The following is a 25633-nucleotide window of genomic DNA, read 5'->3' as shown; positions in this document are numbered from 1 at the left end:
TACTTATCTTCTTGCTCAGTTGTACAATGCGGCCTCCCACTTCTTTTTCTACCCTGGTTAGAGCCTGTTTGTGCTGTCCTCTGAAGGGAGTAGTAGTTTCTTAGCAATTTCTCGCATGGAATAGCCTTCATTTCTAAGAACAAGAATAGACTGTCGAGTTTCAGAGGAAAGTTCTCTTTTTCTGGCCCTTTTGAGCGTTTAATTAACCCCACAAATGTGATGCTCCAGAAACTCAATCTGCTCAAAGGTAGGTCAGTTTTGTAGCTTCTGTAATGAGCTGAACTGTTTTCAGATATGTGAACATGATTGCACAAAGGCTTTCTAATCATCAATTAGCCTTCTGAGCCAATGAGCAAACACATTGTACCATTAGAACACTGGAGTGATAGTTGCTGGAAATGGGCCTCTACACACCTATGTAGATATTGCACCAAAAACCAGACATTTGCAGCTAGAATAGTCATTTACCACATTAGAAATGTATAGAGTGTATTTCTTTAAAGTTAAGACTAATTTAAAGTACCTTGAGGAAGCTGGGCCTGGGGACTGTGGGCTGGGCTATCCAATCTCTGTGGGCGAGGTCGCTGAGGTGGTAATAAAGCTCCTCGGTGGCAGGGCCCCGGGGGTGGATGTGATCCACCCGGAGTTCCTCAAGGTCCTGGATGTTGTAGTCTACATGTGCTTTGTGGACTTGGAGAAGGCATTCGACCGTGTCCCTCGGGGGGCCCTGTGGGGGGTTCTCCAGGAGTATGGGGTGCCAGGCCCTTTGATACGGGCTGTCAGGTCCCTGTATGACCGGTGTCAGAGTCTGGTCCGCATTGCCCAGTAAGTCAGGCTCATTTCCGGTGAGAGTTGGACTCCACCAGGGCTGCCCTTTGTTACCGATTTTGTTCACTACCTTCATGGACAGAATTTCTAGGTGTAGCCAAGGTGTTGAGGGGATCCGTTTTGGTGGCCTTAGGATTGCGTCTCTGCTTTTTGCAGATGATGTTGTCCTATTGGCTTCTTCAGGTCGTGATCTGCAGCTCTCGCTGGATCGGTTTGCAGCCGAGTGTGAAGCGGCCGGGATGGGGATGAGTGCCTCCAAATCCGAGGCCATGGTCTTGAGCTGGAAAATGGTAGAGTGCCTTCTCCAGGTTCGGGGGGTGTCCTGCCCCAAGTGGAGGAGTTTAAGTATCTCGGGATCTTGTTCACGAATGAGGGAAGAAGGGAGCGGGAGATCGACAGGCGGATTGGCGCAGCGTCTGCCGTGAAGCCGGCGCTGTACCGGTCTGTCGTGGTGAAGAGAGAGCTGAGTCAAAAAGCGAAGCTCTCGATTTACCGGTCGATCTACATTCCTACCCTCATCTATGGTCATGAACTCTGGGTCATGACCGAAAGAACGAGATCGCGGATACAAGCGGCCGAAATGGGTTTCCTCCGTAGGGTGGCTGGGCTCTCCCTTAGAGATAGGGTGAGAAGCTTGGTCATCCAGGAGGGACTAGGAGTGGAGCCGCTGCTCCTCCACGTCGAGAGGAGCCAGTTAAGGTGGCTCGGGCATCTGGTTAGGATGCCTCCTGGACACCTCCCTGGTGAGGTGTTCTGGGCACATCCCACCGGAGGGATGTCCCGGGGAAGACCCAGGACACGCTGGAGAGACTATGTTTCTCGGCTGGCCTGGGAACGCCTTGGGGTTCCTCCTGAGGGGCTAGAAGAAGTGAGGGAAGTCTGGGCCTCCCTTCTTAAGCTGCTGCCCCCGCGACCCAACCCCGAATAAGCAGAGGAGGATGGATGGATGGATGGATGGATGGACTAGTTTAAGGTTATCTTCATTGAAAAGTACAGTGCTTCAAAAATAAGGACATTTGAATGTGACCCAAAACTTTTGAACGGTAGTGTATATTCGATACATGTCCAGTTGTAAATTTAGTTCATAACACTAGTTATCTATATATTATATGCATCTATTAGTAAGATTCTGTTTATAATGGTATTCATCTCTGTACTTATTCAGTAGAAACCCATCTCCTGTATTTATGGAACCATTATTTATCCTGCACTTGCTGCTATTGCACTTCTGGTTAGACCTAAACTGCATTTTGTTGCCTTGCACCTGTACCTGTGTAATGACAATAAAGTTGAATCTAATCTAATCTAATCACTCTGGCCCTTCATTATCGAGTCAATCATCAGCCCAACGGCCATCCGCCTCCATCTTCCTCCACACTCCCGAGACCACCCAACGTTTCACATCTCCCAAATTAAACACCTGCTTTCCAGAACACCATCCTGACAGCTGGAGGACACCAGATTGTAAACTTCTTTGATAAGGTTAGAGGCCCCTGTCTAGCAACAGCTTACTTTTTCCCAGCATTAAATCCTTTTCTCCTGTGTCTTCCTGGTCGTCTCAACTCCTGGATTCCTCTTCTGTGTCTTCCTGGGATCTAACGACCCTAGGCTCCTCGGTTCTGAAATTTCTGGACCCGACCTCTCATGCCAACTTGGTGGTACCAAGCCGGGCAGAGAGACCACACTGGACCCTCTGGTTCTTCCATCTTCCGCCACCACCGCTCTGGAGCCGTTTGGATCCCCTCATCTCAGACTCCTCCTGCCAACTCAGCGTCCGCTCGGTCACCTGTTACCATACCTGAGCACCTTTCCTCCACACACCCCAACCCCCCACACCCCTGGATGTCGATCTCTGCATCTATTGCTTTGCGCTTCGTCCTGAGGGTTAACTTCTCTGTTACATCTGTAAAGCCGATTTCCCAAAAAACATCTTAAATATGCTCTGCAACACAGAACCGTGACCATTTGTATAAATCTTACATCAATATCTGCAGTTTGCAGTCGGGAGACTGGAGAAACCCACTGAGCTCCTCCATTTGAGGGTCCAGCTTCGTTCCGTTCAGATCCATTTCAGTCAGATGGGATGGATTAGACTTCAGAGCTGAGCCCAAAGAAGCCCAGCTGATCTCTGACAAATGGCAGTCCCACAATCTGAATAAAGAATAAAAGATTTTAGCTGAAATCAACAGTATGAAAATGAAAACTTAACTCCATTAAAACTTTCCGGCAAAATATATGACCCTGTCACGTGATAAACAGCTGCCTTCGAAGTCAGAATAAATAAATAAATAAATAAATAAATAATAGATTAATATTTAGGTTAAAAATATAGAGTTCATATAAACATACATTTCTAGTAATAAAAGTTAAATATTAAAAGCATAATTTCATGTATATTGTTTGTTTGATATGGGGGAAGGAGTCTTAATTAAGGGGGGAACCAAAATGTTGCTGCCGTGGGTTGACAGAGTGTTACCTTTGAGGGTCGGGACCTTTGGATCAGTAACGTGATTCTGAACCAAACTATCAGGCAGCTTGCTTGCTGATTTCTCTGCCTAAGCCACCAGCAATGTTATAAGGAAATTTGATAAAGTGCATAGTGCGTTAAAGGATTGAAGATTCTAATTTCCTCTCAAGAGAAAGTCTTAAAATGTAACGCAAAGAATTTCTGTTGAGTCATATATTGTATAGTCACGTTTTGCCTTCGATGGGAAATAATTAGTTTTGTTTACTTTTCTGTCTGTATGTTTTAACGGTTTTCACGGCACACTATCATGCTTCTTGTGTGATTAAAGTCAGTAACTAAAAGAATGACTTGGTTTCATAATTTCGACTTTAGAGGGAATTACACTAATCCAAGGACCATTGGTTATTTTCCTCACTGACACTGTGCTGGCCAAATCATACAGCATCACTGAACACATTCTCTCTTTGGCCATGGTCACTGAATATAGTATAACACCGGTATGCAGTCGCTAGAATCTATGGGACAAACTCTTTATTTAAAAGCCTCCAAATGTTGAAAATTACAGTAAGGTTCGCAGGACAGGGCCTTCATCAGCCTGTGCGATGGTTGTGGCACAAAATTTCATCAAAATGAAATATTTTTATCAAAAAGTAATGTGATTATTGTGACTGTATTTCATATAATCCCTACCTGCTCCACCATAACCTGACTATGATAAAAGCAGAAGAAACAAGACAGAAAAATTGGTATTTGTGCACAGGGGGCACTGCGATTATAAACTAGGAGCTCCATGCAGGGACGCACTGGCAGTTTGTCTTTACTTTAATGGGCAGAACAGCTGCTCAGTCCAGGGATGTGGACATGCCACCATCATTACACAGAAATAAAAACAACAACAACCAAATAACCCTGCAGCAGGAGAACAGGGCTGATTTCAGAGCAGAGGTGGAGCCTGGTGCATCTTCGATCACAGGAACTGAAAGAAACGGATCAATCCAGACCAAAGATCAAGATTAAACCTTAATACTGACTCAGAGCAGGAAAAATGGAAGTTACAGCTCAATCAATGTTTATCTCATGTTTTGGAAATCTCTCATCATAAATAAAATAATCAAATGTGTTTTTAGGATCTGACCATTTGACAAAGATTCAACAAAATCTATTTAATCAGTTTCTCAAGATTATCTTGTTGGGATCTGGAGAAGTTCCACCTTTCTCCAGCAGAGTTCGCCGTGGATCCTCCTGAGCTGAGCCTTCGACACACCTGAGGTGCATCTCATCATCAGAGGATCCTCCAGTATATAACCTGCCTTCAGACCTTGCCTCAACGCCGCAGTGTTTATCCAGTTTGGAATCCAGTTTCCCTTGTAAGCTCTGGACGAGCTTAACCTGCCGAGCCTGCCCTCTGAGCCAAGCCTGAAGACTCTTCTCTGGATTCCCACGCAGCTCTGGGCAAAGAGCTGGAAACCCAAAGCCAAGGTCTACCCTCACGTTAGAAGTAAGACGCTGAAGCGGTTATTGGACTCTGCTGAACTAAACAGTCTCTGGACCCAACAGTTCCTCTCTCAAAGCCAAACCCGGACACCTCAATGTATAAGTCAGAAACTCTCAAACTCGAACCCATCTGCTCCCAAGCTAACTGAACTGTCATCCTCACAGACTCCAGTGAACCTGCCCCCAGGCTTGAACCAGTTCCTGTGTTTATTCCATGTGCTTGTGCTCAATAAACTTGTTAAACCTTTCATCCGTTTCCGTGGTGTTCTGCATACTGGGCTTTTCTGAAACCCATCATGACATATCTGAGTTTAAAAATGTAGGTTTATTGGATGATGATCAGATAAACGTTTTTCTAAATAACTCAGAAGCTTGATGAGCTTTAATAAAAAAGCTTTTCTCATCTTTTAGATACTTAAAAAAATTTAAGAAAAGAAAAAAAGCATTATTTGTAAAACGTTCTTGTTTGACTAACATCGATTCATTGTTAAAGCTGAAACAAAATATGAATATATTTTCACTATCCTATAACAACTATATTGTGTATATTTTCCTGACACAGTTCTTGTTATAGTTCTCCCCTTTGGAGCTTCCTTGTTGTTTCATTGTTCTCTTGTCTCTGGCTTCCCACGCGAGTTCTCACTGATGTCATCTTTTTTTTGGTCATCAGTATTTTGGATTTCTGTTTCAGTTGCCTTATTAAATCTGAAAGACTCACTTCTTCTGGTGTCTGCATTTGGGTCCTCAACCAACCTCCAACTAAACTGTGACAATTCTTTAAAGTGGGAAGATAGAGGGATGGTTCACCTTCTTCATTCCCTCCTATAGAGGGCAGCAGTGATGCTGATTTAGACACATCACCCATTTAGTATTCAGCTCTGGGGTTCATGCCCATTGAATGGCAGCTCCCTCCAGACCAACATGGATATTTTCTATTGATGCTGTAGGATCAGCATCTAACTATTCAGCTGTTGGGGCCAGGAGAGGGACAGCAGGAAAAGCGTCTCCACTGAGAGCATCTATTCCTGTATCCCTCTCACCTTTCAGCTTAAAATCCTTGGAGTTATCCTAGGCAGCCCTCTCCATCCTCTCCATCCCGGTTCTAAAGTCCACTCACTGGACTTTAGAATTTCAACTCCCCTCCTCTCTGTCCACCAGAAGACCATCCATTACCTACAAGCAGTACAGAAGACAGCAGCTAGCATCATTCATCATCTACTTCCCAGCTGTTTATTAACTCCACTGTCCCCCTGTCGCATCCAATAGAAATGAATCCTATGAAAATAGAAGGCTAAACACAAACTCAACTTTTCATTTATTTTTCACCTTTATATCTATCCAAGTCAATGCAAGTCAATGATTTGCTGTGTTTTTATATTTTAAAATACATTTTATAATAAAATGAAAGCCTATAATATATTTTATGTGTAGGTCAATATTAATTTTTAAAACCATCATAACAGTAACACACCAGTGAATTAATAAATCTGTCTGCATTTCTTGATACATCTGCATTTTCAAACAAAACATTTTGGCTGACAATTCTCCTTCTTTCACTTTCCTCCCATTTGTTGGACATGTGTTCATGCAGCATCTTCTGATCAAGCAACCTATTGATCCTTTACTCGCTCACTGAATTACCTTCACACTGAGCTTTGCACTGTAATTTTATTAAAATAAACAAATATACTGCATCTGACCTCAGTGTTTGTAGTTTGCAGAGGGGAGACTGAAGAAACCCACTGAGCTCCTTCATTCCAGGGTCCAGGTCGCTTCCTGCCAGGTCCAGTTCTGTCAGATGGGATGGATTAGACTTCAGAGCTGAGCCAAGAGAAGCCCAGATGATCTCTGAAAATCTGCAGTCAATCAATCTGAGTAAGGAATAAAAGATTTTAGCTAAATTTAACAGATTAAAACTTTTCATTAAAATATTCCACCAGAAAATGTGACCTTGGCTACAGATAGCTTGGATAGATCTATCTAGAATGTCGACTCTGCAGTGGACTCTTCTCTCCTTCCAACTGCTCGAGTCACATGCCAAATGGGCAAAAAAATATAAGCAATGGGATTTGGATGCTTGAATGGCCTTTCAGATTTGTCCACCATCATACCAAAGTTCTTAGGTCTTTTAGAATTGTGAGGTAAAGCTAGTATTACCAATGTATTCAACTGGTACCTACAGAAGCAACCAACCCTGGTATGTCACTGCATAGAGTACTACAACATGGGTGTGCAGGTGGCGCATTGGTTAGCTGGTACGACCCATGTACGGAGGCCTTAGTCCTCGAAGCAGGCAACCCGGTTTCGAATCTGGCCTGTGGTCCTTTCCCACAAGTCTCTCTCTCTCATAACCCCTTTCCTGTCAGTCTACTGTTAAAAAACTAAGCCACTAGTGCTGTAAAAACGTTTTAAAAAAAGAGTATTAAAACATGATGCATGTAGTGAAAAAATCATAGACATTGCTTAGTTTTTTTTATGTTTATATTTTTCACGTTTGTAATATAACTGATAATAGTCAGACACAACGGCAGAAATTAAGCGGTTCGGTTAACCATTTTATTTTTACTTTGAACCACAATAGGATGTTTCTAGGAAGCTCAATGTCCTTCCTGTCAGCTGTTGTCCAGAGTTCAGTCAGAGCTTCAAGTCAGTCAGAAAACATCAGGTTAAAGTCATGAAAACTCATGTCGGTCAGAGCGGTGGGCTCTGCAGGAGCAGAAAGATAGATTTAAATGATGGAAATTTCTGCTGACAATCATTGATCATCCGTTTCATCATTTCATTGAATTTAAAGATGTTGATATGTTGCATCATTCGAATTTGATCATGTATAATAGGATTATTTTCTCAGACATGTTTTCTTTATGGCAGGGAACAAAGTGGATATAGGAGCTTGTTTGATGGAGAGTGGGGGAAGTGGGAGGAGGAGCTCACAGTTTTCTGACCATATTAGGATCCTGTTAATATGATCAGGAAAGATGATCCAAAAAAATTTTGAATCCTGTTTCGCTGAAAAAGTTTGAAATATCTGATGTGGGTTTTTTCCCTGTGTTTTTTAATAAAAGATTACGTTTCCTGGACCCATCTTGTTTCCCACCCATTTTGTTACCATGGAAACAGGAGTCAGCTGTAAATTGCCAGGCATAGTTTGATTGGAAAGCTATACATGCAGTATCAAAGCACAAACGGACTGGAAATCTGTCCAGTGGGAGTGTGGATATTCTGGATTCAAGCTGGGAGGCTGGCTCTAAATGAGTCACGTCAGCCTTCTTAGACATGAGGCCCAGGATCTTAATTGTTCTTCAAGTCATCAAAAAGGCCTAAGCCACTTTCTAACAAATTCTAGTCTTAGCTTTCATGTCATATAGTCATCATGTTCAATATCCTCTGAAATCTAAATGTTGTTCAGCCAGAAATGATCTCTCAGATAGAAAAGGAACAGGATAAAGTTAACAAGTAGAGAACTGGTATCACTTCCTGGTTTCCACAGTCAGAATCATTTACTTTAACACATGTTAACGCCAAACATCCAATGAAATAGGATTATTTTGTCACATCTTTAGAGTTAATCTCATTTAGAAATTAAACATTAAGTTAGAATAAATTAAATTGCTTTAAAAGTTTAACATCTCTGATTGACCTTTTTACTTTAAGCTTTTTCTTAGATGTTAACCCAGAAATAAAACGCACTGCTTTTAGCTTCATTGATGAACACCAATAACAGTTTTATTCTCTAACCCAGAAAGTAACACAAATTCCACCGTTCCTTTTGAATGAAATCACTGGCTGCTTATTTAAAGGACAAACTGTTCTTCACACTGCTTTTTCTGCTTCATTCATTCAACAAATTGTAAACTGGACCATTAATTGGGTTGGAAATGTAATCATGCAGTATCTGTTGATCAAATAGCCTATTAATCATTTGGTAGCTCAGTGATCTACCTTCACACTGATATTTAAATTAGAATAAACAAATATACAACGAATGGATGGATGGTTGGATACAATATCTGACCTCAATGTCTGTAGTTTGCAGAGGGGAGACTGGAGAAACCCACTGAGATCCTTCATTCCAGGGTCCAGGTTGGTTCCTCTCAGCATCAGTACTGTCAGATGGGATGGATTAGACTTCAGAGCTGAGCCCAGAGAAGCACAACTAATCTCTGATAATCTACAGTCCTCCAATCTGGGGAGAAAATAAAATATTTTAGCTGAATTCAACAGGATGCAGATTAAAACTTTCCATTAAAAACATTCAGGCAGAATATGTGACCCCAACACGTGATAAACACTAGTCCAAGGACCATTGGTTATTTTCCTCACTAACACTGTGCTGGCCCAATCATACAGCATCACTGAACACATTGTCTCTTTGGCCAGGGTCACTGAATATAGTATAGCACTGGTACGCAGCTGCTACCAAACTGAGATGTGTCATACTCCCAGTCCTGGGTGCAGGCTGGGTTTTTCCTTTTTTCTCTCTCTGCAGGGCTGGACAGGCAGGTTCTCCTCATCAAGCTGATTCCCACCCTTTTTAAGGAGCTGGAACCAGGAGGAGGGTGTCAGTTCGTTAATGCTCCAGCGTTGGTTCAACTGATCCAGAACCAAGCCTAGCATCTTAGCTTTGCCTGAATCTAACCCTGTCCTCTCTGCTCCCTTCTCCTAGAATCCAGGATCCCAAGCCTAGAAACCACTCCAGAAACCTCTTCGCTTTGGACCCCCGTTAGAGGCGTTTTCAGTCAGCCTCTAGGAACCAGTGAGGCTTCTGGCCTCAGAACCATAAGAAGCCCTCCTGCCTGAGCTCACCTGCCTGTCCACCCTCAGACACCACCATCTGATCTCACCAACCGGACCTGAACCAATAGTCTGGACCACTGGACACCATCCTCCCAAACAGACGCCAAGCCTTCCTCTCTGTGAGTCTCACACATCCCTCACTTCTCTACCTGCACCGAACTGTTTCTCACCTGTCACCAAACCTCTTCCAGCAGTATCCTGACAACCCTGCCTGCCAGTCTCTTCTCTGTACACCACAAAACTTCAATAAAACCCTTAACTGATCATTGCCTCCGTGATTGCTCCTATTCAGAGTCTGAAAACCCAAACATGACAAGATGGAGATAAAGCCCAGAGGAGTTGCTAGAAACTACGGGAACAAAACTCCCTGGACCCAGAGGTGTAAGAAGTTCTCACCTTCTTCACTAAAGTAAAAGTACAGATACTTTTGTAAGAAAAAACTGACAGAAGTCATTTCCTGAAGAAAAAGATAAGGAAAAAAGTTCATTTTCTACTTAATTAGAATTAAGTGTTTGCCTTAAAAGATAAAAATACATGTTAAAAATATGGTTCTTCAAAATAAATTCCCTGGTAAGAAACTTTTGTTGATAGGGAGAAAATAAAAATACGGACTGGATCTAGGTTGGTTCTAGATTAAAATTTCAGACAGGATGATATAGATTGAAATGAATAGAAGTGCTTCATCAGCAGCTGAATCCTTTTAAAGCTCTGCTATTCACAGCATTAAAGCTGAAAACAGAATCCACATGGACAATAAAGGGGGAATTGACAGGGAATGTCTGTGTCTCAGAATCTGACCCATCATCTGTGGTGTTTTCCAGCCTACTGTCTTCATCCATGTCCCTATTAGTGTTTTTCTACAAATTAACTGGTCTCCAACTGGACAGATTCTCTTCCTGATTTCCCCTGTTTTGATTCAGCTCTTCCGTCATGTCCTTATCAATACGGGGAGTGGAAATTAGCCCGTTTGAAGAAAGAAAGGAGTAGGAAGTCCAGATATTTGGGTTCAAATGTAGGAAGTACAAGGAAAAATGATTCTGAAAAATAAATATTGAAGTAAATAAGTCACAAATAAAAATCTGCTAAGTTCAGTAACTAAGTGTTTGTGGCTCCAAGCGACTCTGACAGCTGACGGATTAAAGGGGACGGTTCTCTCTGACCAGCTCCAACAGAACAGCAGCTTAAGGAAAAAGATTTCATGTCTTAGTCTTTTCTTCCTAAACATTAGTTTTTAGGTAATCTCATTTTACTCTAGTTATTCTAACATGTTTGTGGTTCTGGTTCTATTCTAGAGGAACCAAATGTCATTCTAAATGTAAAGATGTGAATCAGAAATGAGAAATAAAGCCATCTTATCTCATCATGTGAATCTTTCCCAAAGCAAACTGAAACATCTCTGTCATTACTTAACATAATTTGACTGATTTTCCTAATTTTTCTCTATCAATCCAAAACAATTGAAAGACAACTGGAAAATGAAGTTCAATATTTAAAACATCTAGAACAGGAAAATCATTCATTTACAAGGTAAAAAGTCTGAGAAAGTGCATTCTGACATTTGTACAGCATCTGTTTTTAAAGAAAATATATTAAAATAAAATGATGAATTAAAATCAGCATTAAAGTGTCAGTGAATGGTTTTGTTCAAATAAACAGAGAAAACTCACCTCAGTTTCTTCACTTTGCAGATTGAACTCTCCAGTATCTCACACAGGTGCTTCATGTCAGAGTCTCCAAAGGATCCATCTCCAAAGATTGTCTCTATTTCCACTTCAGTCAGATTAAGGTTGAACTTCAGAGCTGAGGCCACAACTTCACATTCAGCCTCATAGAGAAAACAGCCACCAAGTCTGTGATTAGAGGAGAAATAGAGTCAGTTCTAATGAAATCAGACAATCTGGATGATAAACACAGAATAAACATGAGCAAACAGTGATGTCATCATCTGATTAACATGTGCTCTCCGCATCAATGTTATGTGTTTGACACCACAGAGAATCTCTTCAGTCACTTCAGGTCCTGGTTCAGCTGCAGACCTGCTGTGTCACTGCTTTGGTTAGAAGCTCCATTGAACCACAGTGATGGAGACAAACAAAGAAGCTGAGCAACAGGTTCAAACAGCTCAGGCTTCATGTTTACAGAACAACACTGAAGGTTTTAGCAGCAGCCATCTTGGCTGCCTGTTAGCAAACCTTCCTGTTTCTTCATGCTGAGCTCTGACTCTCCAATATCCAGATGACCTTCTGACACTAAACAGTCATCAGACCTGAGGAAACCTTGAACCTTCCGCTACATTCAGATGCTACAATATTCTATCAGTCTTTGAAGGAAAGTTTAGTTTTCTCTGCAGCATCTGATAGAGCTGCAGCATCAGAGACTCAAAGGAACTGAAGCAACTGATTAAGAGGCTGATCGAGCTGGATGAAGGACACTATTGATGATTCTAAAGAGAAGAATGGCCTGTTCAGAGGTCTAACTCAGGTCAGACTCCTGTCACTCATTTCATGACTTTAGACTTGATGAAATCATTCATGAACCTGATGAAGGAGACGAAGCGTGAACTGTAATATAATGTCCGATCTTCTACTGTTCAGATGTTGCTAATAATCATCAGTTCCTAACTTCTCCTCTCCTCTCTTACAAGATGTGTGGTTCCCGTTGGGAGGGGGGTTGCCCCTATTTTAGGGTAACTTCACAGATAAAATTCATCAACAGATAATAAAAACCTCAATAAAGAAAACACTAGGGATTTATTGTTTAGCCCAGTTGGAGGCAGGAAGAAGGAAGGTTACATCTCTCATAAACCAATGGAGTAGTAAATATTCTGTAAATGAATCAAAAATCCCTTCATACAGTGTCTTTCACATAGAAACATTTAATTTTGCCCATCAGATGCTGTGGGAAGATGATGCTGAAAGCTGAACTGAAGTCCAGGAACAGCATCCACACATGGGTGTTCTTCTCCTCCAGGTGTGCCAGGCTCAGGTGGAGAGCAGCAGCGATGGCATCCTCAGTGGAGCAGTTCTGTCAGTAGGCAAACTGGAACGGGTCGAATAATGGTGGCAGACTGGATATGATGTCTTCTTTAACCAGCCTTTTGAAGCACTCCATCAGTGTCAGTGCAACAGGCCGGTAATCATTGAGTGAGTTCACCTGAGGCGTCTTTGGGACTGGAAAAATGGTGGAAGACTTGAAGCATGCTGGCACTACGGATCGGTCTAGCGAGGTGTTAAAAATGTCAGTGAGGACCCCAGCCAGCTGATCTGTACACTCCTTGTACAACCGTCCAGGTATGTTAGGCCCTGGGGCCTTCCTTGGGTTGAGTTAGCTGCATTATCAAGAAGCTAATAGTGTAACTCAAAAAGATGGAAGAAGTGTCAGTGATGAGATCACAGCTACAACACTAACGTAGCTCATGGTATGTACTTATACCCCGACACAAATAAACCTGGGTTAGTTTTAGGTACAAGTTAACACCCTGATCTGATACTTATGCCCCCAAAGCTGAATCAAGAGTTTTTATTGTTATTATATCACCATGATAACAGTTTTCTGAAACAGCTCTAAATACACATATAATACAGAGACAGAAGTTAATAATATAATTAATAATAATAATAATAATAATAATAATAATAATAATAGACTAACATCCTGAGAGTAGACAAAAAATGTAAACAAGATCAGATGTTCATGGATTGTAGCATGTAGTATTTACACACAGTGCAGCTTGCAGTTAAATGGGCTGGAGGTGTAGTGGATTTTTAGGAGTGACGTGAGAGGGAGATCATCGCCTTTGCAGCTTTGGAAAATAAACTTTTCTTGAGTCCCCCCCCCCCCCCCTTTTAAAACATGGAATGCCCCATTTTAATCTGTTTCTGCAGCAGGCTCTGCATTAATAATAAACCTGTTTCTAGAACAGGTTTATTATTGTATACAATATATTTGATGTTAATATATTGTATACAATATACACTCACCGGCCACTTTATTAGGTACACCTGTCCAACTGCTCGTTAACACTTAATTTCTAAGCAGCCAATCACATGGCGGCAACTCAGTGCATTTAGGCATGTAGACATGGTCAAGACAATCTCCTGCAGTTCAAACCGAGCATCAGTATGGGGAAGAAAGGTGATTTGATTGACTTTGAACGTGGCATAACTGTTGGTGCCAGAAGGGCTGGTCTGAGTATTTCAGAAACTGCTGATCTTCTGGGATTTTCACGCACATATCTAGGGTTTACAGAGAATGGTTCGAAAAAGAAAAAACATCCAGTGAGCGGCAGTTCTGTGGGCGGAAATGCCTTGTTGATGCCAGAGGTCAGAGGAGAATGGCCAGACTGGTTCGAGCTGATAGAAGGGCAACAGTGACTCAAATAACCACCCGTTACAACCAAGGTGGGTAGAAGAACATCTCTGAATGCACAGTACGTCGAACTTTGAGGCAGATGGGCTACAGCAGCAGAAGACCACACCGGGTGCCACTCCTTTCAGCTAAGAACAGGAAACTGAGGCTACAATTTGCACAAGCTCATCGAAATTGAACAATAGAAGATTGGAAAAACGTGGTCTGGTCTGATGAGTCTCGATTTCTGCTGCGACATTCAGATGGTAGGGTCAGAATTTGGTGTCTACAACATGAAAGCATGGATCCATCCTGCCTTGTATCAACGGTTCAGGCTGGTGGTGGTGGTGTCATGGTGTGGGGAATATTTTCTTGGCACTCTGGGCCCCTTGGTACCAATTGAGCATCGTTGCAACGCCACAGCCTACCTGAGTATTGTTGCTGACCATGTCCATCCCTTTATGACCACAATCTACCCAACTTCTGATGGCTACTTTCAGCAGGATAATGCGCCATGTCATAAAGCTGGAATCATCTCAGACTGGTTTCTTGAACATGACAATGAGTTCACTGCACTCAAATGGCCTCAGTCACCAGATCTCAGTCCAATAGAGCATCTTTGGGATGTGGTGGAACGGGAGATTCGCATCATGGATGTGCAGCCAACAAATCTGCGGCAACTGTGTGATGCCATCATGTCAATATGGACCAAACTCCCTGAGGAATGCTTCCAGCACCTTGTTGAATCTATGCCACGAAGAATTGAGGCAGTTCTGAAGGCAAAAGGGGGTCCAATCCGTTACTAGCATGGGGTACCTAATAAAGTGGCCGGTGAGTGTATTTGATGTATACAAATAAACACCATTACTTGAAGTTTGGATCCTTGTATGTTTACAAAACTATGTCTGATGTGTGACCTCAATCTGACATAGCCTACCTTGTACACAGAGAAAGCAAAAGCCAGATGTGTTTTTAATTTATACCAGTGCCTCAGTTGGCACATTGTGTGCTTATTAATATGATTGCTTTGTTAACTGTTTGATACAAAATACCATTTTTTTCTTTAAAAAGACACTGGTGGCTGGCTTGATTGCTCATTCAATCCACCTGTTTAACTCCGCCCATTTTCTCATTATGCTTATCTGATCCACCTGTTTCCAGCTCCTAAATAAACTGTTTGTTTTCCAGCTGCCAGTGCCAGATTATTCAAGCTGTTTGGTGAGAGTAACTCTATTGTTTTGATTATTGTTCTGATTATCTGATTGGGACCTGTTTCTGTCTTGTGGAATCTGAGTTTTTGCTTTGCCCCTGTCTGCTCTATTAGTCTGATCTGTTCTGAACTGATTCCTGGATTCTACTGGCTTACCGAACCCGGACTGTTTTTCTAACCTCTGCTTGGATTCCCCCATCTGTACCTCATGGGGGTATGATCCTCTGGTTTATGAACTTGGTTCCGTTAGGACTTCAGCTCAGATATTCCCTCTAGGACACAGCTGCTCCTCCGCATCAGTTGGCATCAATTCCACTCATCACCCAGAGCTTATCAGCCATTATTCTTAGTCATTGACCTGAGCTTCTGTTTCTTCAGAGGATCCAGTTTATCTGCTCCAGCTGATGACCAACCTCACACGTTTGTAAATAAAGACTGTTGGAACTCATTCGGATCTGTCTGTTTGAATATTCGGTCCAAGGTTTTGAGCTCTGACAAAAGGTTGTCAAAGAAGAGGAAAAAATAAAGAAATAAATTGGAAACTGTTCAGTTAATCAATAATATTTAAACTGCTACATGGTTTTTTTATGATTTTTTTATTTTATGATGTGTTCTTAAGTTATTTTATGTTTTTTTGTTTAAGTTATTTTTTCTCTAAATTAAACCAGGAGGACAATAGAGCTGAATCAATATCACACCATGAAGACATCTGGACTCACTGAGCCTTTCTGCAGTTCCTCACAGCTGGGACCAGTCTACATCGTCCATGTTCTGTTGTGTTGTACTTCTCCAGGTCTAACTCATCCAGAATCTCCTCTGTCATCTGAAGCATGTAGGCCAGAGCTGAGCACTGGATCTCTGAGAGCTTCATTCCTGATTTCAGGAACTGTTGGATCTCCTGATAAACTGAGAGGTCCTGCATCTCCTGACGACAGTGGAAGATGTTGATGCATCTATCAGTAGAGATCTTATAACTAGTGTTCATCTCCTTCAGATTGTTGAGGATTCTCTGGATGGTTCCTGGACTATTCTTCATCTGACCCAACAGGCCTCCTAAGAGGCTCTGGTTGGACTCCACAGAGAGGCCATGAAGGAAGCGAGCAAATAAGTCCAGGTGGCCATTTTTACTCCTGAGGGATTTCTCCATGGCTTTTTTCATGAAGTCGTCCAGAGATGTTTCTCTGTATTTTTCTCCCAGGAAGTTCTCCACCACCTCTGTGTTCCTGCTGGTGAAGCAGCGGAGCATGTAGACTGCAGCCAGAAACTCCTGGAAGCTCAGATGAACGAAGGAGTAGACTGAGGTGTCGTCCATCCCTCTCTCCTCTTTAAAGATCTCAGTGAACACTCCTGAGAACCATGAAGCATCTTTGATGTTGATGCCACACTTTTCCAGGTCTGGTTTATAGAAGATCAAGTGTCCTTCCAGCAACTGCTCAAAGGCCAGTTTTCCTAGAGACTGAACCATTTTGATGTTTTTAGCAGTCTTTTGTCTTCCATCATACTTGATCATTTTCCGTTCGATCTGAAGCTTCAGGAAGCGGATGTACATCCCAGTCAGGGTCTTTGGCAGCTCTCCTCCATCTTTGCTCTCCAATAAACCCTCCAGAACATCAGCAGTGATCCAGCAGAAGATGGGAATGTGACACATAATGAAGAGACTTTTTAATCTTTTAATGTGGGAGATGATCCTGCTGGCCTTCTCTTCATCTCTAAACTTCTTCCTGAAGTACTCCTCCTTCTGTGGGTTGGTGAACCCTCTGACCTCTGTCACCATGCCAACAGACTCAGGAGGGATCTGATTGGCTGCAGCAGGTCTTGAGGTTATCCATAGGAGAGCCGAACGAAGCAGTTTCCCCCTGATGAGGTTAGTCAGCAGAACATCCACTGAGGTGGATTCTGTAACATCAGTCAGAATCTCATCATTGTGGAGAGAAAGTCGACTCTCATCCAGACCATCTAAGATGAAAAGAACCTGGAAGTTTTTAAAGCTGTCAATGCCTGCATCTCTTATTGGTTCAAAGTGTTTATGAATCAGTCCCACCAAGCTAAACTTTTCCTCTTTTAGAGCATTTAGCTGTCTGAAGGTGAATGGAAATATGAACTGGATGTTCTGGTTGGTTCTGCCTTCAGCCCAGTCCAGAGTGAACTTCTGTGTTAAGACTGTTTTCCCGATGCAAGCCACGCCCATCGTCATCACGGTTCTGATCCGAGCCCTTCCTCCAGATGAATTGAAGATGTCTTCTGATCTGATTGTTTCTCCTGGTCTGTTTTGTTTCCAGGATGCTGCTTCAACCCTTCTGACCTCATGTTCAGCATTGACCTCTCTAGTCTTTCCCTCTGTGATGTAGACCTCTGTGTAGATCTCATCAAGAAAGGTTTTCTTTCCAACTTTAGCAACACCTTCAGAGACACATTCAAATTTCTTTTTCAGAGCCTCTTTCAGGTCATCTTGACATCGACTGACAACCTCTGAATGAAGAGACAAAAACAGATTTCAGAAAAATTAAAGAATAAAAACTATTTGTGAAATTTTCTATAGGGTCTTTCTATTATAATGGCAAGGTATCAAAGTAGGTATGTAAGTACGTTTAATATTATGCACAGAGTTTATGCAGCTGTTACTATGAAACACTGCACTAGAGAGAAATCCTGAAGCTTAAAGTATACAAAAGAAAATCAAGATGTCTGAAGCCATGTGGACACGTCATCGAACCAGGGATGACCCAAGTACTATCAAATGTGAGGCCCTCTATTTCTGCTAATAATCAAAAGTCTTGCTATTTGGTCATCCACACCTGATATAAAACAATTGTAGTTCTGCTATTGCTGTTCCATCTTTAGGCATCATCTAGTGTTACTAAAAGTAATAAAGAACAACAAAGAAATAAAATAGCTTTGAAAAATAAAAGAAACCCTCAATGCCAAATGGCTGCAAAGCTGCTGACACACTAGTTGGCAGTTTTTTTTTTGTTTATTACGAAAAGAATCAATAGCCCTTAGATTTTGCCCTCAACTCTCTCTCTACATTTATATCTCTCCACCTCCTCTGGAAATTAACATGCCCACAAAAGGTTGGATCATTTTATCATCTTCCAAATAAAGTGGAGTCAAAATCTGTTTGAAACATTCCTTGATTCTGGACATGTTAGACCACCCCTAAGTAAACTTAAAGTATCATATTCTGTTGGACTGTTAAACAAATGCTTGTGCATGCTGTGATATGGAGCGATACAAACATATAGACACCTCAGACACCAGAATGTTAGGCTCTAATATAATTTTCTAAATTCAATTTTTTATACTTTTGATACTATGGTCATTTTTGCTGATGCACCTTAATAAGAAAATACAAGTTTTTATTGGTAGCTACTTTTCTTCAGCCTTGGAAGTGCATAATGTGTCAGTATGTAAGGTCAAGCACAGCATAATGCTCTGCTCAAACAAACGGTGACAGATCAAACAGAAGTGTATGAGAAGTTATTTTAGTTCCACAAAGAGCCAAAACATGACCTAAGATGATTGTGGGAGTAAACAGAACCCTGTTGAAACATCTCAGGTTAAACCAAATAACAAAATATGCTGAATTGATGATGAGGACAGAGTAGGAAGAGCATAGGTTCTGCTAGGGTCTCTGTGATTCAGGCTGAATCCTTCAGGATGTGTCCCTGAAAACCTGAGACCTGGGTCAGTTTGTGATAAACATTCTCTGCTTACTGTTGACTCAACATCTCCACCAAGGGTTTGCTCTCTGGAGTTCAGGGGAGACCACCTGCTTTAAAGGGATATTAAGTTCTTATGTCTGAGACTGTCCTTGAGCTGACCTCACCTTCAGCCAGATGCTCCTGGGACTGACCTTTAGCTGACCTTTGACCTTCAGTCAGTTGTTCTAGCTTCTTCACCAGGTCGTTTTTGCCCATCTTCTTAAGAATATTTTCCATGATTGATGAAGCTCCACTGAGCAGGTACTTTTGCACCATCAGGTCCACAACAGTATGGCTCTCTGCCCCCTCCAATTTGCAGTGTTTGATGGGCTCTGTTCCATTCCAGGTCTCGTTCTCAAGGTGCCATTTGAATTTGTCAAATTCTTTTCTTTTCAAATCCTCAAGGATGGTGTCAAGGTTCTCCTTAGAACACATCGCGATCTACAGCTGAAATCAGAGGAAAACCATAAGTCAGAGTTACATTTATTGTTTTTTGTCGTACACTGAGCATGAATGTAGCAACAATGGAGAAGAAAACCTCTAGCAAAATGGGCCTCAGTATGAGCGGCCATCTGCCAAGGCCGTTTGGGGTTCAAGGAGATAGAAGCAAATATGCAGACATCAATGTAAATGAAATAAGATCTTTGGTGCACGGGCCCCAGCAGAAGACTTTGATGCTGTGAATAAACATTCAATTGGATGAGTACTTAGAAAAGTCTCCCCCTCAAAAAAGAAGTTTCCTGGGCCAAGGTAGAAGACTAGAACCTAGAGCCAGGTTGCGAAGGGATAGAAATTAAAGGAGAAGCAGAGCAGCACTGCTGATCATTCTAATGGAGAGGCAGAAGGAAAAACACACCAAGGTGATAGAGACAGGGGTAAGTAGAGACTAATAGAAAGAAAAGGTGAAGGACAATTGCAGCACATGAGGATGCACCACTAATACAGAAAATTATGCTAATGATGATGATAATTATTAGGATGATGTCAGGATGTCCCTTCATCCACCAGGAGGCACCTGGTTCTGGTCCGCCTTCTCACACACCTCCTGATGGTTTCCTCGTTAAACGGAGAGTTCTTAAGCTGCTGACTACCACTACCTCGAGTGTTTGCCAGTTTGGGATACTCTAGCCAAGCTGAGTTTTGCTGAGTCAAACTGAGTTTTTGTCAACCTGAGTTTAACTTTGTTTTTGTCTTTGCCTCTCGGCAGGAAGTCATTCTGCAAACTAGATTTCTTGGACCTTTTCTCCCTGGAAGGATCAACTGAGCTTCAAACTGAGCTGGGGTTCAAACAGGAGGTTTGGATCCACTTTCCCCAAGAGATCGTTTGAGCTTCGCATGTAATGATCTTGGTTCTGTTGTTTTTCTTTAAGTTTTCTGTTTCAAGTTTAACCAGGTTTTTCTTTGTTTTCTAGCTTTTTTGGTGTGTCTGGATTCATTTAAGTTGCTTAGGTTTTTCTGTCTGTCCTCTGCTGCCTCCTTGTGTTCTTTTCCCTTGGCTTCCTCATCAGCTCTAATCACACCTGTTCCCTATCAGCTCGTTAGCTCTCTCTTTGTTCAGTCAGCCATAAATACACTCCCTCTGCAGTCCCTCTTTGCTGGTTCCTCGTCTTACCTTTCCTCACCCTGGCTCCTTGTTGGTTTTTCTCTGATGTCTCCATGGTTCTGGTTAGTGTTTGATTTTTATGTTGGATTTTTGGATTCCTGTTTTTGTTTAACATTTTCTGTCACGGTTTGGTTAAAAGGTTTAGATTGGACCCAAAAGCAGAAGCTGGGAGGCAGAGGTGAATTCTTGGAGGGTTTATTGCAAGATCAGGCAACAAAAACAGGTATCCAAAAATCCAACTTAAAAAATGAAAAGCTAGAAAACAAAGAAAAACCTGGTTAAACTTGAAACAGAAAACTTAAAGAAAAACAACAGAACCAAGATCATTACAGAGCCCCCCACTTAAGGGCGGATTCCAGACGCCCCTTTAACGTCCAAAAAAAAAACAAAAAACAACCCAGGGTGGGCGGAGGGGGAACCAGGAAGGAGGGCAAGAAGCCAAAAACAGTCCAAGAAACAAAACGCAACCCATCCAGAGTGGGCGAGGACAATTGAAAGTCTCTGAAAGGCCGGCCGCAGGGCCGGAGACGAGGCAGAGTCTCTGGAGGGCGGCCGCGGGGCCGGAGCTGAGAGAGACGCTCTGGAGGGCGGCCGCGGGGCCGGAGCTGAGAGAGACGCTCTGGAGGCCGGCCGTGGGGCCGGAGCTGAGAGAGACGCTCTGGAGGCCGGCCGTGGGGCCGGAGCTGAGAGAGACGCTCTGGAGGCCGGCCGTGGGGCCGGAGCTGAGAGAGATGCTCTGGAGGCCGGCGTCTCCAATGCAGCAGGAACCTAGGAGGAGGACGCCGCCTCCGCAGGATGCGCCGAGGAGGACGCCGCCTCCGCTTCAGCAGGATGCGCCGAGGAGGACGCCGCCTCCGCTTCAGCAGGATGCGCCGAGGAGGACGCCGCCTCCGCTTCAGCAGGATGCGCCGAGGAGGACGCCGCCTCCGCTTCAGCTCTGCAACAGGCTCAGAGGGAGCCGTCGACTGCGGCTCTGGAACAGGATCAGACGAGGCCGCCCACCGCGGCTCAGGAACAGGTTCAGACGAGGCCGGGGCCGCCCACCGCGGCTCAGGAACAGGTTCAGACGAGGCCGGGGCCGCCCACCGCGGCTCAGGAACAGGTTCAGACGAGGCCGGGGCCGCCGACTGCGACTCAGAAACAGCCGCAGAGGTGGCCGCCGATTGCGGCTCCACCTCAGGAGCAGAGGTGGCCGCCGATTGCGGCTCCACCTCAGGAGCAGAGGAGCCCGCCGATTGCAGCTCCACCTCAGGAGCAGAGGAGCCCGCCGATTGCGGCTCCACCTCAGGAGCAGAGGAGCCCGCCGATTGCGGCTCCACCTCAGGAGCAGAGGAGCCCGCCGATTGCGGCTCCACCTCAGGAGCAGAGGAGCCCGCCGATTGCGGCTCCACCTAAGATTTCCCAGGTCATCAACCCATCAGCCATACGCCTTCAACTTCCCCCGTCTCTTCGTATTCATCCCACATTCCACGTCTCTCAAGTGAAACTAGTAGTCTCAAGTCCTCTGTGCCCACCATCCGACTCCCCTCCACCCGCCCTGGAAGTCGATGGTCATCCTGCCTTCACCGTCCGCCGGATCGTGGACTCCCGTCGGCGAGGTCGCGGCTGGCAGTACCTCGTCGACTGGGAGGGCTACGGCCCGGAGGATCGCCAGTGGGTTCCTGGCTCTTACATCCTCGATCCATCACTGATCGAGGAGTACGAGCTTTCCTGTCCATCAACATCTTCCGGACCGCCAAGGGGCGGTCGTTGAGGGGGGGTACTGTTGGGAGCTGGAGAAGTACCACTTTCCTCCAGCAGAGTCCGCCATGGATCCTCCTGAGCGGAGCCTCCTGCACAGCTGAAGCTCATCCCATCATCAGAGGATCCACAGTATTTAAGCTGTCTTCAGACCTTGCCTCAACGCCGCAGTGTTTAATCCAGTTGGTTAGCACCTAAGCCTAGTATCTCTGAGAACCTCCGTTGACTTTTGAATCCAGACTGGATTCTAACCTTTGTCTCTGCTTTCAGGAAACCTGTTTTTCTCCTGTGAAGCTCTGGAAGAGCTTAACCTGCCGAACCTGCCCTCTGAGCCAAACCTGAAGACTCCTCTCTGGATTTCCATGCAGCTCTAGACCAAGAGCTGGAAACTCAAATCCAAGGTCTGCTCTCTCTCTAGAAGTAAGACGCTGAAGCAGTTAACGGACTCTGCTGAACAAACTATCTCTGGACCCAACAGTTTCCCTCTCAAGGCTTAAACCAAGAACCCTCAAGGTACAAACCAGAAACTCTCTGAATCAAACTCTTCTGATCAAACGCTAACTGAACTGTCTCCCAGGCAGACTCCAGTGAACCAGTTTCCCAGACGTGAACCAGAACCAGTGAAATATCTTGTGCTTGTGACAATAAACTTTGTTAAACCTTTTACTTCAGTTTCCGTCTCCGTGGTGTTCTGCATAATTGGGTCTCACTAGAGAACCCATCATGACAGAACACTGCGGCCAAACACAAGGCCCAGCAGATCACCTCCGCCATCGATTGGAGGAGCAAGATGCCCAAATCCAGGGACAAACTCAAACCCTCCGTGAGTTATATCGTTTGGTTGATACTCACAATCATATGCTTCAGAGTTATGCTAATTTTATGAGCAATGCTAATGCCACGTCGGCAGCGCAACCATTTCCGGGTCCAGTTCCGCCTCCGAGGTCACCAGCAGTGACGTCATCAGAGTTCCGCCCAAGCCTACCTGAAAAGTTCTCTGGAAATATGAAAGACTGCAAGGGATCTTTGTTTCAATGCCGTTTAATCTTTCAGAACTCTCCAGGCAGTTTTCCCACGGACCATAAAAAGATAACTTTCATTCTTTCCCAATTGACAGGAAGAGCCCTGCCACTTTGTTTTGCTCTAATCAAAGCCTCTCTTTTTCTGCCTTCATCGATTCAGGCTGTGAACGAAATTTAATTGATTCAAACCTTGTCCAGCAGCTTCAAATTGAAACCATTCCCCTGACCCAGCCTCTTAGTGTCTCAGCTATTGATGGGAAAAAACTCCACCAGGTTACCCATCAAACTCAACCTCTCGAGCTACTACTCTCAGGTATTCATCGTGAAACCATAACATTTTTTGTTTTTCCCTCCGCATGCTCTCCCCTGGTGCTTGGATTCGAATGGTTGGAGAAACATAATCCACATATTAACTGGACTGATCGTCATGTGGAATCGTGGTCAACGTTATGTCACAAAACATGCCTCCATTCGGCAGCCCCCGTGGTGGGGTCTCCTAGAGGTGGGGGGGAGATGGACTCTCCTAACCTTTCTTCTGTCCCTTCTGAGTACCATGATTTAACTCCTTACTTCAGTAAGGTCAGTGCTACGTCCCTTCCACCACACAGACCATATGACTGTGCGATCGAGCTATTACCTGGAGCACCTCTACCCAGCAGCAGACTATACAATATTTCCAAATCAGAACGAGAAACCATGGAAAAATACATAAACGAGTCTTTAGCTGCTGGGATAATTCGGCCATCTTCTTCTCCGTTGGGTGCAGGGTTCTTTTTCGTAGGCAAGAAGGACGGTTCTTTAAGACCATGTATTGATTACAGAGGCCTGAACCAAATAACTATTAAAAACAAGTACCCTCTTCCACTACTCGCCTCAGCTTTTGAACCTGTACAAGGGGCAACTGTTTTCACCAAACTAGATTTGAGGAACGCTTATCATCTTCTTAGGATCCGTGATGGTGATGAGTGGAAAACAGCCTTTAAGACCCCCTTGGGCCAGTTCGAATATTTGGTCATGCCTTTTGGTCTAACAAATGCTCCTGCCTGTTTTCAAGCCTTAGTGAATGACATTCTCAGAGACTTTTTAAATGTCTTCGTGTTCGTCTACATAGATGACATACTCATTTACTCTAAAGACCTCTCAGAGCATAAGAAACATGTCCGCCTTGTGTTGCAAAGATTACTGGACAACAAACTTTTTGTCAAAGCCGAGAAATGTGAGTTACATCAGCCTTCAGTCACCTTTTTGGGGTTTGTGCTCGAGGGCGGGCAGGTTAAGCCTTCTGAGGATAAAATAAAGGCAGTTTTGGAGTGGCCGGTTCCTGAAAACCGCAAGCAGCTGCAGAGATTCCTAGGTTTCGCCAATTTTTATCGCCGATTCATCAGGAACTATAGTCAGACAGCTCTTCCACTAACCTCCTTAACCTCAGTCAAACGAACCTTTCAATGGACCCCTGAGGCACAAACCGCATTTGAGAAACTGAAATCTTTGTTTTCCAGAGCACCCGTGTTAATCCAGCCTGATCCATCCAAACAATTCATCCTCGAAGTAGACGCTTCCGACTCTGGTGTTGGAGCTGTCTTATCTCAAAGACTCGACACTGATCAAAAGATTCATCCTTGTGCCTTTTTCTCTCGAAGACTTTCCTCCACAGAGCAAAACTACGATGTTGGAGACCGAGAACTACTGGCCATCAAGTTGGCACTGGAGGAATGGAGACACTGGCTGGAGGGAGCTGAGCACCCGGTTCTCGTTTGGACAGATCACAAGAACCTTGCTTACATCCAGTCAGCTAAACAAGCCAATCCCCGTCAATAAAGGTGGTCCATATTCTTCTCTCGTTTCAACCTCATTATCTCCTACAGACCCGGATCCAAGAATGTCAAACCCGATTCTCTCTTTCGTCTATACACCGTTGATCAACCCGAGACGCCTGAACCTGTCCTTCCCGCATCATGCACTGTTGGAGTGGTTACCTGGGAGATCACCGATCTAATTAATTCCGCCCTGGCTTCAGAACCTGACCCAGGTAACGGTCCTACTAACCGAACTTATGTACCTTCTTCTGTCAGATCTCGCCTAATACAGTGGATGCATGCTGCTAAGTTCTCTGCCCATCCGGGGGTGAGCAGAACCGTCGCTTTAATTTCAAGACGTTTCTGGTGGCCAACTCTTCACAGAGATGTCAAGGAATATGTGTTGGCCTGTTCCACCTGTGCAAGAAATAAGGCCTCACACCAACCTCCCTCAGGCCTGTTACAACCTCTTCCAGTTCCCTCGCGTCCATGGTCCCACATAGCTATCGACTTCGTCACTGGTCTTCCCATCTCCCGAGGTATGTCCACAATCTTCACCATCGTTGATCGATTCTCGAAATCCTGTCATCTTATCCCTCTCAGGAAATTTCCCACGGCTTTTCAAACC

At 44.0% G+C, this 25633-nt stretch overlaps 1 protein-coding gene across 1 annotated transcript in view; it reads right to left on the bottom strand.

The window, feature by feature from the left end:
- LOC119787996 overlaps window positions 1–19286 on the bottom strand; it is a 145304-nt gene extending 126018 nt beyond the window's left edge. Inside the window, exons 1-4 of the mRNA XM_038292103.1 lie at window positions 18970–19286; window positions 15863–17612; window positions 11254–11436; window positions 8805–8975 (exon numbers count right to left, since the gene is read on the bottom strand). Coding sequence (XP_038148031.1) covers window positions 8805–8975; window positions 11254–11436; window positions 15863–17612; window positions 18970–19279 — 2414 coding nt within the window. The 5' untranslated portion in view covers window positions 19280–19286. The remainder of the gene's footprint in view (window positions 1–8804; window positions 8976–11253; window positions 11437–15862; window positions 17613–18969) is intronic.
- Window positions 19287–25633: the final 6347 nt, after the last annotated feature.

This window comes from Cyprinodon tularosa, unplaced genomic scaffold, assembly GCF_016077235.1.
Source record: "Cyprinodon tularosa strain WSP-4 unplaced genomic scaffold, ASM1607723v1 ctg308, whole genome shotgun sequence".
In the NCBI taxonomy this organism is placed as follows: domain Eukaryota; kingdom Metazoa; phylum Chordata; class Actinopteri; order Cyprinodontiformes; family Cyprinodontidae; genus Cyprinodon; species Cyprinodon tularosa.
The sequence above is the reverse complement of the archived record's forward strand: the minus strand, read 5'-3'. Positions and strand labels throughout refer to the sequence as shown.